Source organism: Hevea brasiliensis, chromosome 16, assembly GCF_030052815.1.
Source record: "Hevea brasiliensis isolate MT/VB/25A 57/8 chromosome 16, ASM3005281v1, whole genome shotgun sequence".
In the NCBI taxonomy this organism is placed as follows: Eukaryota; Viridiplantae; Streptophyta; class Magnoliopsida; order Malpighiales; family Euphorbiaceae; genus Hevea; species Hevea brasiliensis.
The window spans coordinates 65,141,350-65,157,838 of record NC_079508.1 but is presented as its reverse complement, the minus strand read 5'-3'; the positions used below and the strand labels follow the sequence as shown (position 1 = coordinate 65,157,838).

Sequence of the window (16,489 nt, the reverse complement as noted above, 5' to 3'; positions counted from 1 at the left end):
GTCATCAATCATCATCAACCGTTGATGATGATATCTCCATTACCAGTAGTAGTTGATGCCTCTCATAGAGGTGGGTTAAGTACAAATAATTAAGGTCTAATATATATTCTTGAGAACCTTTCTTTAATTTATTGAAAATTGGTTAACTTCAATGATATAAAACACCAACATAACAAACACAAAAGGGGAATTTTGTCTCCATATATGCTATTGTTTGTCTTTTCTTTTATCAACCTGTTAAATTTGAAAAAAAGTATTGGACAAATTCGGAAAAAGTATTGGATAAATTATGCACTAATTATTTTTAATTTGAATTTCTATAAATGACTAATTTATTTTATAAATCAAAATGACTAATCAACTTAATATTATAATTTATCTATTTATATTCACCCTCTAATTTTTCTATTTTTTCGATGTGAGATATCTAATTCCAACACACCCATAATATCTCTCTTTATACTTCATTCTCTCACAAATTAAATTTTACCTCTATATATCAAGAAATAATTGAATTTATTTATCATCTTATTAACTAGAATTTTAATTAATTTTAGAATCAAATCATTAGCTCATAGTTCTAAATCTTCAATCAGATAGAAAATTCATTTAGGGGTAATTAAAAATAAAAATCATGAGATTTCAATATAAATCTCATAGGAAAATCTAAGTATAATGTATACACAACTTAACATACTATAACACTAAAAATATTAAGACATAGATTAAAAACCAAGTAAAAAAGAAATTCATTTTTCTTTTATAAAAATTACCCATTAATTAAATATCATATATAATAAAAATTAATATAAAATTCAATAATCATTAAGATAATTTAACCCATCCCATTAGGTCCAGGGATGCCATTATCTTAGCTTGATAATGGACGTAAAACCCATCAAAGATTTAAAGGTTACTCTTCAATTGTTTAATATAAATGAATTTAATATTACAAAAGATTAAGGTTAAAATAATACTAATTTGCTATAATTAAATAGGAATTAATGTGAGGTTTAGTGCCTTGGACATGCTCATTGTGGTGGGGCTTTGGGAAAATCGTTATTCTTGACTTTTAACACCAATGACAATAGCAAACTGATTGGTGCTCCATTGAATGACTAGCCATCCAATGCAATTGTCTTGGCCTTTTTCAAGCTTGAAAGCGACTTCTTTTAGTCTTTTTTCCCCTTTCATATAATAGAAAAACGTATCTTGCTTGCACTCCAGGGCTTTCTTTTCTTAGGGTGTGTTTTGGCCTTTGGTAATTACAAGAAAATTGATTTTCTTTTTTAATTATATAGTAACATGAAATCAAGTTATCTCTGCACTAATACATAGAATTCACGATGAACCTTAATTTAATGTTTTTTCCATGATCAAGAGGAGTTGAATTTCACTTTTCTAGATTATATTTAATATGGGGCTAGAATGTGTTGGAAAATACTCAAAATTGCAGCATTACTACCTGCAAATGATGTCAATATGGCTATGGTTAATCTACTCATTAAATTTTGTCTCATGATTTTAGCAATTATTGTTTTCACTCAGACTTGAGGGGTCATTTTGGCTAGTTCAATAATCCATTGATTTTTCTATGTTATAAAATAGAAAAAAAAATAAAATAAAATTAGTCTCTTTCATGACAGTGATGACTTCAATGTTTGCCTTTTCAATTGCAAGTCAGTTTGCTATTTAATTATAGGGTCCATAATCCAAATTCAACTGTGTAAATTAGTACAAACTACAAGGATTGAAGGAAAAGGTAGAATGAGCTATTCAGAGAAAGATTCCCATATTTAAAAATAGAAATTAGTCTGTTAATTAAAATAATGACATAAGAAATAGAAACATCTAGAAACCCTTTTGGGGGTTTGGCTGGGTCAAAAGCAAAATTCAGAAAATTTCTTCACAGAAGAATATTTCCATTTGGTACTCTCTCAGTGCCATCCCCAACAAACTTACATATGGTTTTATAAGAGGCTGAAATTAGCAAACAACAAAGAGATGTGTACAAGCAATAAGACTCTTTCACCTCTCCTTTCTCGTTTGACAGGATCTCTATTCCCTTCATATAAATATACCAGAGTCCAGGCCAACCATAGCAACTAAACCACCAACTACTATTATTTCCTTTCCAATCTTGTAACCCAAAAGACAATACTAAATAACTTGAAAGGAAGATATGGGTAGGAAGAGAAAGGTTAGTGAAATTGTGGAAGACAAAAACTCTAGTGAAGTAACCATGGCTTGGGATGAAATGGTCAAGGAAGCTGCTGAGGCTGCTGCACTAGGAGGAGTCAGGAGAGCTAGGAAGCGATTTGTTGGTGTCAGGCAAAGACCTTCAGGCAGGTGGGTTGCTGAGATTAAGGACACCATACAAAAAATAAGGGTGTGGTTAGGTACCTTTGATACTGCTGAAGAAGCAGCAAGAGCTTATGATGAAGCTGCTTGCTTGCTTCGCGGTGCCAATACAAGAACAAATTTCTGGCCCTGTTCTCCATCTTCTTCAACGACTCCAGCTCTTCCTTCAAAGATCACAAACCTTCTTCTCCAGAGGATCAAAGCAAGAAACAACTCTTGCCCTTCTGTATCCCCTTCCCCTCTGCCTATCAACCAGCAAGAAGTGGAGGAATATAGAGCAGAAACAACAGATTTCCCAGACACCCAATTCACAGATTTCCTCAATGATCCTGAAGATTACACCACTTGCAACGATAACATTGATAGTTCTAGTTCAAGCGCTCTTGATTACATGACAACCAGCCTTGAGTCATGTTTAACTGAGAAAGAAGATAGTGGAGGAAGAGAAATGGATTTTGATTACAGCTGGAGTAATATATCAGAGTCTTGTAATGGTGATGTTAACAACTTAGAAGCTGAAGGTGAAGATGGGGGAGAAGATGAAGGAGAAGAGGCTGTTATAGGGGCCATGGATTTCCAATTTGTTGATGATGTTGGATCAGCTTGTTACTACTCTCCTTTCGAAATTGCTGAAGAGATCGAGGAGCCGGTGGAGCCAGAGACCTTTGGAGATGAACCTTCAATGCTTAGAGCAGCCATGAAGAGGATGAAATATGAAAGGAAGTTCTCTGCTTCTCTTTATGCCTTCAATGGAATTCCTGAGTGCTTAAGGTTGAAGCTTGGATCAGGAAATGAGAAGGGGAGAGAAAGGTCTGCTCAATTAACCAATCTTCGAATCGCATGTAACAAGAACAAAGAGAAGGAGAGGAAAGCAAAAGAAGAGAATATGGAAGTGATGGGGAAGAAACAGGAAGAGAACTCACAAAGCTCAGTTGAAATGGGGTCCTCTGCTTCATCTTCTTCTTTGAGCAATGATGGTGAATTGTCACTTTGGAGCTCCCTTGATCTTCCACCAATCTGTTTTGTTAGCTAAATCCATTTATATGATCTTCATTTCGTAAGCATTTCATTTCTGAGATTCACAAGTCAACAAATAATAGTTCAATCAATTTCAGACAACTCTTATGATTAGATATACGCAGAGTAACGTCTAAGATTTACCACCACCGATCTTGGCAATACCATAGGGTACTTTTTGATCTTTTTCTCATGTTCAATATAATAAGTTGTAAAACAAAATTCAGGACATACGGAGGTATGAAGCATTTGAAGCTTGGTCGTAGCATTCCAAAACTATATGAATAGTGGCAATTTCTTTGAGAAGCTTAGTGGGTTAATTTCCTTGGAGTCCTGTTGCCCTGTTGGTATGGTCTAGTAAGAGAATTGAAAGTCAAGAAAGGAAAAATGCATTCTGTTGGTTTCAGAAAGCTGGATTTATTCAGCCTGGAATATGTAATTTTATACATAGATTTCATTTTTCGCATCAAATAGACAAATTTGAAGCTAATTAAGATTTTTGATAAATAAGATTAACCGACTTGGACTGGATAAGACCCTTTTCAGTCAAGTTTAAAGATCTTCGTTCTCTCTGCTTTTGTCCACACAATCACATCTCATTTCAGTAACAGGTTTTTCAAAATCTCTAATAATTAATGGATGTCATTGTATTTATATAATGATCCATTGATAACTTGAGAAGAATTGGCCAAAAAAAAAAAACAAAAACAAAATTTATATTCACATTAAAACAAGGAAAAATGTCCATTTCAGCCCGTAAGAAAAACTCAATATTCATTTAAATTTTGATCATAATGGCATGTTAAAATAACAGAGAATTACTCTTCAACATAAATAATAATAATAATAATAATAATAATAATAATAATAATAATAATAATAATAATAATAAAATGCATATTTAAAAATAGACTGAGCGTAGATTGATTTGAAATTAAAATTGTATTGAAATTAAATCAATTTAAATTAGAATTAAAATTGGATTAAAATTAATTAAAATTAATATTAAATTAAATTGAAATCAGATAAAAATTAACTAAATTTTTTCTTTTAAAAAAATAAAAGAAAATTTAGAAAAAATTAACAGTTAAATTTAATAAATTAGAATTAAATTAAAACTAGAATAGAATCAAAACCAAAGATGAATGAAAACCAAAATTAATTCTTAAAAGCTTATTTCGACCTCTAAAACCTTAGACTGAAATTACTAATTCGAACAAAAAATCAATTAAAACTGACCTTTAGCCACAACCGACTAAATATATTTAAAAAAACTTTATTTCCTTTCCTTTGTCTTCGATTTAAACTAGAAGAAGAAAAGAATGGCCTATTTGATATATATATATATATATACATATATATTACTCTTCCTTCCCATGAAATCATGCCGAAATATTAAAACCTAGCAATCCCTTGTAAGATTTTACCTGTAATTTTAATGATTAAATAGGCTAAAATTAATTTTTTTTTAATGTTGCTATATTAATTAATATTTATTTTAATTGAGATAATTATAATTTCAATTATATAATAATTACTTGATGGACATACTAAATTAAGTCTTCGATATATATATATATATATATATATGAGTTAGTTCTCTCTTATTTCATTATTAAAATTTTATGTGTGAATTAAGAAGAAAATGAGTAAAAAGGAAAAAAACAGTTTATTAAATCAATGGGTCTTTTAATTATTACTATAGCTAAATCAAATTTCACATCATATACGCTTTTCAGATCTGTAAAATTTATTTATTTAAAGTCTATTATCAAGGTGATAAAGGAATCTTATATTTATTATTCACATTATTTTTATGATTTATTATGATATATTAATAATGTTTTACATCCCTTTGATGCAAATTTATATTAAGCTTGGCGGTAATTTTAAGTGCAAATAAATTGTGTAAAATTAAACTGAAAATTTCCCTTGTAAAAAATAACGAACAACACACTTCTTTTGTCTAAGCATGATCTTAAGTAAGTAAATACACATTCATGTGAGTTCTGATAGCATGCAGAGGAAATAAATCGTGTTTAATTTCACTTAAAAATTAATTTAAAAAAAAGAATTTGTCTAAATCTTATATTTAGCACAAAATTCTTATTCCAAATCAATACTAGACAAAAAGCAATAATTGTTGTTGTGATATTTACCATGAATTGAATGCAAATCCCTATCAATTCTATTTTTAGTAATTGGGTTATTGCTCCAAGCTGCTATTCTTTGAATATAAGCTTCATAGGACATTGAAGTTGTGCCTACAAGAAGGCTTTGAACATTTGAAGGTGTATGACTGGCTTGTGTTTGCCGTAATTACCCATGAATTAGAGACCTTGATTTTTCAAAGAATACAGGGATAGCCCAAGATCATCAATACTGTGGCTTTTCATCCTTACCATATTTGTGTTTTATAATTGACTTGATTGGTACTTGAATTTGAAATTTTATAATTTTAAAATTGATTTTAATATTATTACTCATTAATTTTCAATTTTTTTTTTGTTAATGTTGACATGTAATTTTCTCTCTTACTTTTAACAGTGAGTATCAATGATTACATTTAATTATATAAAAAAAAAGAAAAAATAAATAAAAAGATTAAGTTGAAAATGAAGAAACCGATACAATAATTTGACTGCTAAATATGACTTCAAAATTATAATGGATATTAGTATGTGATTTGCATGGATTCTTTATATTAAGACGTCAACGAAACATCAAGTGCTTATTTGTTCAATAGAAAATTGTTCCATAACTGAGAGATTGCAATAAATCCCTATGTTCCTATGTTTACAAAAAAGCCAAGCCAATACAGGCGGGAGCAAATTTATATTTTGGCAATTAAAAGCAGTACAGCGGAAACAATTTGGAATCTATAATTGCAAACACAGCTATAAGCAAAAATATGAGAAGAATAATTACATTTGTGCTGAAAAGCAACAATGAAAGGAAGAAGAGGTTAATCCTTTCTTAGAAATTATGAAATTCCCCATAAGGTTAATAGTATTAAGGAAAATCCTAGCGAGAGATAACAGACTATCAAAACAGATCAATAGTAAGTTAGCCAACTTGTGCTTTTGGATGTTGGCTTTTACACAACAATCACCCATATAAAATTGAGGGAGAAATTAAAAGCAGTAAACATGAGACTAAGACTGAAAGACAGTTATTTACACCGTGATTCCTTATTCACAGGCATAAGAAGAGGTCTGTGGACAGAGATCTCGAAAGTCTACCCTTTCTCCTGCTAAAGGACTCGGAGTTGTGCAAGAAAAGCTGCACAAAGATCTAAGAAGAGAAATTGGGGTCCTTGAACCCTTTGTAAGTCGAGCAGGTATTTCTCCTCGCGAGTTTTGTAAAGCTGTCAACACATATATACGTCAGCTTCATGTCTTAGGATTCATGCTCGCAAAATCAATAAAATTCAATGATTTACAAGAAGCTATTGGCATGAAAATTGATCCCGTATGAGCTGTGCACATTTTAGAGGCTTCTAAATTCATCTTTTACAGATCACATCAATCCAAAGGAGGCCAAAAATATAAAATTTACACATCCACCCACCAATCCCCAAATGTGATAACATTTTTCATTTAAATTCTTTCTAAGAAGTCCCACAGAACAGCAACAACAGCACAACAACAGTAAAATAAGGATATGCACATTACCTGCACTTCAAACTTCACCACATTTGGTGACTTAGTGACTCCATCATTCTCGATAATGGTGGATTCATCCCCAAAGAAATGATTATTATGCAGAGGGTCATTAATCATGCCTTCATGAAGACCAGGAATGCCTGGGATCCACCTGCACTTCATATTGTAGTGACCAATTTTCTTCCAACACACATTTAGTTCTTGCAGGGCTTTGAGGACTTCTGTCATTATTTCACGAGGGTGGGCTCGTGACTGTAAAAGTGAGCACAACAAATATGATTAACAATAATTGTAAACAAACATGAGTAGTTCAACATACAAGCCTTAGCTAAATTTTAGTAGTCAAAATAAAGCCATTCACTCCACCACTACAAATGCTCCATGAACAAAGAGACTTGGAACAACAGCCTAGAACTCCAAAGTAGTGGACTGAACAACTTCATCCAAATTTATGAAACATATCATATTTTCCCAGCCAAGCATCACTTAAGATAGAAAACCTGACCTCTCATGCTCACCAAGCAATCACAACCTATTTATTTGTATAACCATATATCGCATGGTGAAATTTGGCTCACAGCAACCTTCCCTAATCTTAAAAGCACAGAAACTTAACCTGAAGTCCAAGCGCCCATTTCCTATCAACCGGGAACTGTGCTTTTAAACCCGCTCCTTGATAATCCATGTATCCTGGAAGGCGATGCCCAACTGCTGGAGAAGTAGGTTCATTTGGATGCATACGGTTGAAACCACAATCCTGGAGAAAATAAGATAAAAGTCAGGCTGAATCCTATATTAACAGAAATAATATGTTTAAGAAAATATAGTTACTAACATCAAATGATATAGATGGCATGATACTGTTACACCCATCCCATCCCACGTCTTTGGGAAAAGAAAAAGTAGAGCAGTTTAAATAGCCCAAGAGTTACATCTAGTGGCTGGGCTTGGGCTATTTAAACTGCTCTAAGTTTAAATAGCCCAAGCCCAGCCACTAGATGTAACTTGGGCTAGCCATTTTTGGGCAAATGGGATTGGACTGTCACAGTTACAAACTTAGAAGTTCTGAAAAAGTTAATTTCAAAATCCATTATCCAGTTAAATAACCTTCTGCTAACAAAAGTGCAAAGTTGACAAATTTTTTTCACCAAAGTAAACTTTTTGTTTTGTGTGTGTGGGGGGCTGGTGGGGGGGAAGAACACACCATTGTTTCTTGAAACTCAGCTCCAAGATAGCCATTGGAAACACGAAATCGATTGTCCAATAACAAATAGTATGCAACAGTAGCCTGGATTCCATGGTAGATAGTAAGACGACATTTAATTATCATAAATAAAAAGAGAGATTAAAAATTTAAAAATCTAATTACAGAGCTATAATGAGAACGCACATCATTTTGTATTCTGCTGCGAAGAGATTCAATAAGTTGGTTTCTGTCAAATCCCATCTTGACCACTTCCTGAAGAATTTCTTCATCAATCTGAAGAAAGGACAGTTGTAATTGAATGAGTAGTTTGCATAGTCCTTGGTAACGCAACTCCTTCAATTTATAATGTAATAAAACATGGACAACCATGCATCACCAAATACCTAGCAAATACTTCAAATATCATCAAACATAAAAGCAAGCAAATGTAGCATGAATCAAATATCAAATTCCACAAGCAAAAAAAAGTATAAAGAATAGATTCAAATGGCTTTCTGATGCTAGGGTTCCCTTTTACATCAACAAAATGCAACTAATACTTATTTTAAAAGAAACAAAACCCATTATTAATCCTTGACTAGAATTTCATTATGCAATAAAAAAAAGTTACTGAACCTTTTTAGCCTGTTGCATTGTATCTGGTGGAGGGACAGCCAAATAACGGGGAAGGCGAGCTTGAAACCATGGGTGCTGACGGATTTCAGGGATGGTCATTCGCTTCATTGGATCAACCACAAGCATCCTTGGAATCAAATCTCTAGCACCAGGTGATAAATGGCTAGGAAGAGTATATATCCCACCCTAAAGGATTTGTCATGTGGGATAAGATAAGTTCAATCTATAGCAAGTGTCATATTACAGAAAACTCAGGTTTGGAATCAGAAATTACAGAACTAATATACAAGGGACAATAAAGAGAAAGAACAGAAGAGTACATAGAACAGAAGAGCACATATAATACCAACCATTAAATGCAAATAATCCCTATGATTGTACAAAATCTTTGCATGGGAAAAGAAAACATGGAATCTTATCCTCTATGAAAAGATCAAATAAGATGATAATTTGAATCATCTCATTCCTGCTTGCAACTTTGTTCGATCAGATAAAACAGTGCAAACTGGCAATAAAGTTGTGTGCCAACTGCCAAGTGATGGATGGCTCACATCTTGGTTAAATTTTCACTCTCCTATACTCCTGTAAAACCACTAGGGATATAATATAAATGCAAATAATGTAACGTCAATCCTGCACTGACTTTCCAAAATTGAGACTGCAGAACTAATGTTCACAAAACAATAAATATTAGTTAGGCACTCAAACAAAATGGTCAATTGAAAAGATACAAAGGCAAAAGAACTCCACAAAATGAATAAACTCCAGTGAATCCATAATAGCAGTTAGAATATCCACCAATGTGTAAGCTTGGTAAGATAAACATCAGTACATTCAGATCAAAATGAATCCCCAATACCTTGATTTTCTTAAAGAGGTTGGGAATGTTTTCATCATCAAAAGGAAGGGTACCACAGAGAAGAGCATATAAAATAACCCCACAGCTCCATACATCCACTTCAGGCCCAGCATACAATTTCCCAGAGATGACCTACAGAAAGAATGACAAAACCTTTGAATTAAGATAATTGAATAAGAACCATACAGTTTACTTGAATACAAGAGGATAGGGGAATTATCCTGTTCCCACTTTAAAGTTCAGAATTGCATCTTAAATTAATGCCATAACTCCACACCTCTGGGGCAGCATAATTTGGGCTTCCACAACTTGTCTTTAGAAAATGTCCATCTCGCATTATATTGCTTAATCCAAAATCTGCTATCTTCACATTGCATTTAGAATCCAAAAGCAAATTCTCAGGCTTAAGATCTCTATGAACAACCATATTCCTGTGGCAGTATTCCACACCAGAAATTATCTGCATCCGCACAGAATTTTGCCCCAGGAAATCTACTTAGAAATGAAGAAAAACTATGGAATAAATTCCATGAATATTTAGTAGCCAATCATACCTGCTGGAAGAAATTACGTGCCTCATCTTCCTGTAGCCTACCCTTCTCCACAATATAATCAAAAAGCTCTCCAGACTTCACATACTCCATCACGACATATATATCAGTTGGTGTTTCTATAACCTCATATAGTCTTATAATATGCGGATGCATAAACAATCTCAGGATTTTGATTTCTCTTCTTACTGAGAGAGAGAGAGAGAGAGAGAGAGAGAGGGGAGAGAACATATCAACTTCTCGTTAACAAACATAAAAAACTGCATAAAGTGAAATTTCAACAAACTACGAACTATAAAAGTGCCAAAAAAGAATGAGTTCTTAACAAAGCCCCTAAAGAAAAGGTTTGACAACAAAAACATTCAGATATATATCCATATTGTTTAACCACAGGACTTTGTATTTCAAGTGTCAATTACCTTTTTTCAATAGTATAAATGTTTTGTTATAATTAATACAGGAAAGGTTGCATTACACATAAAAAATATTCGAAGCATCCATCACTCAAGCAAAACAGAAAATAAATCACATATATTCATCATGATATTATAGCACTTGATCTAATTGTTCATAGTGATAAAGATGATGTGTAAATTCAAGAACAACCCATACCTTTTTCTTCCATCTCCATGTTCTTTATCTTGCGACGGTTAAGTATCTTGATGGCAACTTTATGGCCAGTCAATGCATGCTCTGCAATTTTCACCTTACCAAAGGAACCAATTCCAAGAGTTTTACCAAGTTTGTAATTTGGTAAAAACACATCAACACTACTGCTAATTCGGTGAGTTGACCCATCCATTTTTCCTAACAAAAAAGCATGAAAACTATAAAACAAAATAAAACTCTGATAAACGACAAGCAATTATGTAAACATGACAATGATACCTACAATTAAACAAATATTATGTAATGATTACAGAAGCAGAATATTGACAGAAAGGTCACTGCAAGCCATTCAAGATATGCAATGTCCAAATCAATTTTTGATACCAAAATATGAAATTGGAATCAAGAATAACATATTCTTCAGGGATAAATTTCAATGCAATAGCTGGTAGAAATTTCCAAGACTATTGTATGTACATCAATCAACAAGAGAATGCATTGTCCAAACAAAATTATGAAAGCAGATTTGGAAAATTTTAGCATGGTGACTAAAGAACCGCATGATCAAATGATTTCAGAAACCAAAATCCAATTTTTCATGAAGCAGTAAATTTGACAATTTATCAACTCACTCAGCTAAGTTTTAAACCCAATCTAGTTAGGGTTGGCTATTATACAGATCCATTCCTTTCATTCCAATGAGATTAGGAAATAATTTGTCTGTAAATAAAAAAAAAATTCCTCGCTTTCATTGACTGCCTCAGATTCACATATTTAAGCAAAACAGGTTATCTATAACACTCACATAATCAATCTCTCAAAAATGCATATTTTCAGCTCTAGTTTAAATCATTCTTAGCTTCAAAAACTTAACGTGAAAAGTAAATAATTAAAAAAAAAAAGAAGCAAACACAACTAAGGAGATTGCACATCATAAGTAATTCAAAATTTAACGTAATAGAATCAGATTAGTCTTTGATTACGAAAAAAAGAAAAAACTAAATCCAAAATCTAGACTATCTAAAGCCTAGCTTCCACAGATCTCAACACACGCAGAATAAAACTTCAAATTCATTAACCTACTGAAGCATGCAGCCTATAAACAAATACGGGCTTACCGAGAAATGGAGAATCAGAAGGCCAAAGAGACAAAAACCGAGCTCGGAAAGAAGGGAACGGTAGAGAGAGATCGAAAATTATAGAAAAACTCTTCGATTATGTTAAAACCCAAGGAGTTTAAGACAGATTCTCTCTCAATTTTTTTTTCCCGTGGTTTAATTCATCTCTCTCCAGGGTGAGGAGTTGCAGATTCTCAAAGGACGACAACTTTTTCAATTTGTTTAATTTTTTCACATTTTAAGCGCAATGGCTTAGATTACCCTTGTAGTGTACATTAATGACAATGATGTCCTCATGCCAAATTTTGCTTTCGGGGTTCTCATCGCTCGTTGAGCGGGGAGTCCGTTGAAATCATAGGGATAAATTGGGTACTATATATATATTTTAAAAAGAAAAAAATGCCTCCGAATACGACGGTCATAGTCCCATCTAAAGCCTGAAGTATGAGATTACTTATCCATATTATTGATTTAATTCAATCCCATAAAAATAGAGGCTTAACATAAAATTTAAAGTAACATTCAATCAGATAAATTATTAAATAAATTATTATTATTTTTTATTATATTTTTAAATATATATAATATTTAATTATTATATTAATATAATAAATTAAATTAAATTAAAATTATACTATTTCACTATATTAACCACTAGGTTATTATAAAAGAGAAAGCAAAAGGATGAGAAATGTTGGAAAAATTATTGGGTGCTGCACATTCAGCTTCATTCACAATTACATGCAAATACAATTAATTTTTTTTATCAGTGAAAGAACTACTAATTTTTAGTATTTCTTACAAATTAATTTTTTTTATAAATGATAATTAAATATTTTATTTTTAAATGTTGGAATTTAAGGATTTAATTGAGTAATTAATTTTTTATTTTTTAATAAAAAAGCAAGAGACCAAATTGCAGTTGTAGTCTTGTAAATGTGGCGTGAAATATACATGGAGTGGGAATCAAATCAATTAATGGTTTCGGAAAAAAAAAATTAATGGGAATATGTATAAAAAGGGTATCCAAGATATTTTTTTAGAATAATTTTTTAAAAAATAAAAAACATATTAAACGTGGAAAGGGAATCAGTCCAATGGAAAAGTGTTTAAAATTATTTATGAATGAGATTTTCTCTTTGGTAATAATAATAATAGAAGGAAGTTATTCAAAGTAGGTTTTAGATGAGTTTGCTGAGTCATGGAGGTGTTGGCATCCATTTTGTGATTAAATTTGAATGGCAGATGGAATTAAGAATTTGAGAAGTTGGTGTCTTTTCTTTTCAACTACACGAATCGCATAGGAATAACCCACATGCCAAAAATTTTTATTACAAATATTTTATTTTCCCTGTAAATAATTATATGAGAATTGAATTAAATTTTTTTATTACAAATATTTTCTTTTCAAATGAAGCTAGTATGAAATTTTAATATACTAAACTAAATAGTAATTTTTTTTTTCTCTTTCCTCCAGTATTATTTATGCAAAATACCAAGATATACTTGAGGCAATGGATCTTTATCCAGCCTTCAGCAGATAAATATTCATTTCAATGAGTTCTACAAAGCTTAAAGCCAACTTGAATGATGATGAATCCTATTTTATACATTACATTAGTAAAATTTGAAAAGAATGTAGAGAAAAAACAGTTAGAACTGATTAGGTACAGAAGGATGAATTCTCAAGCAAAATGAGTATGAGTATTTTAAATATCTATTCATCATTCACACAAAATAATCAATCTCAAGTAATGAAAATCTAGATAAATTAGTACATGTGTTATAACTTTAAACTTGAAGTAATAGAGGCTTGAAACTAAAATTGCAAAACCATGTGATTCTACACAGCTGAGTATATTATAGTGTCAAAGTATCACAACATATAACTTAAAAATGGCAAGCGCAGCAAAAGTTTTTAAGGCTCACATCTTAATAGTTTGGAATAGAAGCAAAGTGATATGCTAACCTACTTGCTGGCATCTTAGTGTAAGAAAAGGACCACTATGTTTTTGGTTTCTAAGCTGTCTAGGTTATAAACTTTGCTATGTCTTTTTTGGTTCTCCAGCATCTCCATGGTCCCTTGCTTATCTCTTTGACAGAAATTTGTTTCCCTAGTTTCAATCTGTGATGGGGTTAACAGTGGTTATTTGGAGCTAACTAACTTGGGTTTGGTTGTATGCCTTGCCCGTCCATGGAGTAGAAAAAGTTCCCTTTTTTTATTAAAGTTGGTAATCTCCCCTTCAAAGACAATGGATTTGTGGCTGGTGGTGACACTGCTTGCCTGTTTAGCTGGGTTGCTAGTTTCAGGAAACCACTGGCTTTCTAGTCTATCTTTTATAAGTTTTTAGGGCCCTTTTCATTCATAGACTTGGGTGGAAAAGATGTAGTCAGGGATGCTTTCTGTCATAGGCCTTGGTCCATGTTGCATTGTTAATGAAATCTTTCAATCTCGATAAAAAAAGGCAATGCAAAAAAAGTTTTGAGACAGTTAAAAACTCAACATCTACATAAAAGGACACCACAAATTTAAATGATTAAAAAACTATGAACAAGTTGAACTCATATGTTTCAATATCCTTATATACCAAGTACCCAAACCAGTTACATATTACAATACATGAAATGTGATCAATTATAAATCTCCAAATTCACAATCATTACAAAACATAAATGTTTTGGTTAGAAGTGTCCATTTTTCGTGACTAAACAAGTCTTTCTTCCATAACAGGTACTGGGCAACAATGAATTAAATCATATAATTTTAGGGAGAAAAAAAAAATTAATTGGGTAAAAATACAGTTTATGTCTTAGTGCCTAAGTATGTGACTCAGAATCATAAGTGAACTCCACTCTCTATCCACACTACACTAAAGGCATGGTACAAAATGAATAAGTAATGGTATAAAATAATTTATTGGCATTCACATTTAGGAGAAAAAAAAAAAAAAACACAAGATGGACGACCACGATCATATAGCAACGGACGCAACATTCAACTTAGGGCAGCCAATGATGTAAGTTTCTTGTATACTTTAATTTTTCAATTTAATTGGGTTAATGAAAAAGAATTTAAACTATTAGAATATTAATCTATTAAAATTTTATTTAATTAAACTAATAAAAAATTAATAAATCATGCATGCAACATTTTGACATAGAGAGTTAATTATGGATGTTACATTTAAACTAAAATTTGTGTATCTCACTCACAATTTTATCATTTTAAAAAAAATTTTATGTGAATAATTTTTCAATTAATTAGATTAATAAAAAATAACCTTTTAAATTATTAAAACATAGGTTTTTTAATTTTTCAATTGGTCTAATAAAAAATAACATTTTAAAATTTTATTATCAATTTTTTAGGACTAAATATGAGAGTCTATTAATGATTACTCATAATTTGAATCTTTTTGAAATTATTTTTTATTATTTAAAAAAATTATAAAAATACAGAAAACTAATTTTTTAATTTAACTGGATCAATAAAAAATAATGTTTTAAATTATGGGAATATGGACTTATCAATTATTTTATGTAATTGGCCAATAAAATAAAAAATTTAACATTTTAAACTTTGTTAGAAACTTTTTAAAGTTAAATGTGAGAGTTAATTAAATGCATGTCCATATTTAAACTATTTCAAATTAAAAATTAAATTAAAAACAAAACTTTTAAGGATAGTATCACCTATAAACTCCCTCAAATCCATCATTGGCTATATAGTGCAGAATCCGTCATTGACTACGTAGTGCAGAATTGTTAAAAAAATAAAAACTATTTGACCAATCTGAAAAGAAAAATATTTGCAGTTGGACAATTAGACGTAAGAAAGAAGTTGGAACAGTGCACTGGCTACAAAGTTATCCGCAGGGCTTGTTTGTTAAAGCAGAGCGCGAGTTCAATGTCTTATTTTTTGTTTTTCCCATCAATTTGGGACTTGCTGCCATTGAATCATTGTTTCAATATCGGGTTGCGAGAGCTTATCATCTCAGCGGAAGGCCTAATGTGTCTACAGTTGCAGAGGGATTATTGATTTCTAATGTGTTTTCTCTTCTTATAGTACTTGACACAATTGTTTGCTGCTTGATTATCAAGAGTTATGAATCCGATCATTTTTGGTGAGAACAATAAGGAAGATGCTATATTCAAATTGAACTTGTTAAGGAGGACAGCAGAATTTCTGCTAGTTTACAGAGTTTAGAAGAGCTTCCTTCAAATGGGTTTTGAAGATGAAGATCATACTGCAATTTTACATAGAAAGGGTAAAAAATTTAGGCCAGTGAAACCAGTCATGTTAAACTCTCCTTTTTCATCATGATTTCTAGTGCCAGTTTTGCCAAATTGAAATTTTATGGACCATATCAACTGTCAGAGATGTATAGTCAACCAAGATAAGATATTAGATTTTATACTTGTTGTCTTTTAAATGTTCATTTGGTAGAACCTATCATTAGACAGAGAAATTGCGAAAGGAACTTTTT

General features: G+C 31.5%; 2 protein-coding genes across 3 annotated transcripts; one reads left to right on the top strand and one right to left on the bottom strand.

The window, feature by feature from the left end:
* The first annotated feature begins 1,907 nt into the window (after positions 1 to 1,907).
* On the top strand, positions 1,908 to 3,868 carry LOC110666174 (ethylene-responsive transcription factor ERN1). Its single transcript, XM_021826580.2, has one exon. The coding sequence runs from the start codon at positions 2,183 to 2,185 to the stop codon at positions 3,392 to 3,394; it is 1,212 nt and encodes a 403-aa protein (XP_021682272.2). The 5' UTR covers positions 1,908 to 2,182; the 3' UTR covers positions 3,395 to 3,868.
* A 2,459-nt stretch (positions 3,869 to 6,327) lies between these two features.
* LOC110666175 (SNF1-related protein kinase catalytic subunit alpha KIN10) lies at positions 6,328 to 12,246 on the bottom strand. 2 transcript variants are annotated; one of them, XM_021826581.2, is made up of 11 exons: positions 12,003 to 12,246; positions 10,888 to 11,082; positions 10,279 to 10,463; positions 10,002 to 10,184; positions 9,725 to 9,856; positions 8,866 to 9,051; positions 8,434 to 8,523; positions 8,248 to 8,331; positions 7,660 to 7,800; positions 7,053 to 7,295; positions 6,328 to 6,745 (listed from the first exon to the last, which is right to left on the bottom strand). In XM_021826581.2, exons 2-11 carry the CDS (start codon positions 11,075 to 11,077, stop codon positions 6,632 to 6,634), a joined length of 1,548 nt encoding a protein of 515 aa, XP_021682273.1. In that variant the 5' UTR covers positions 11,078 to 11,082; positions 12,003 to 12,246; the 3' UTR covers positions 6,328 to 6,631. The 2 variants fall into 2 exon arrangements, with proteins under 2 accessions (XP_021682273.1, XP_021682274.1); XM_021826582.2 differs by having other exon boundaries at positions 10,888 to 11,102; positions 12,003 to 12,225.
* Between the last annotated feature and the right edge of the window lie 4,243 nt (positions 12,247 to 16,489).

Coding starts and splice junctions, on each gene's coding strand:
- LOC110666174 (XM_021826580.2), top strand. CDS start 2,183: ATGGGTAGGAAGAGAAAGGTTAGTGAAATTGTGGAAGACAAAAACTCT.
- LOC110666175 (XM_021826581.2), bottom strand. CDS start 11,077: ATGGATGGGTCAACTCACCGAATTAGCAGTAGTGTTGATGTGTTTTTA. Junction 7,801..8,247: donor CTGAGTTTCAAGAAACAATG/GTGTGTTCTTCC, acceptor TATTTTCTCCAG/GATTGTGGTTTCAACCGTAT. Junction 6,746..7,052: donor TGGTGAAGTTTGAAGTGCAG/GTAATGTGCATA, acceptor ATGTGTTGACAG/CTTTACAAAACTCGCGAGGA.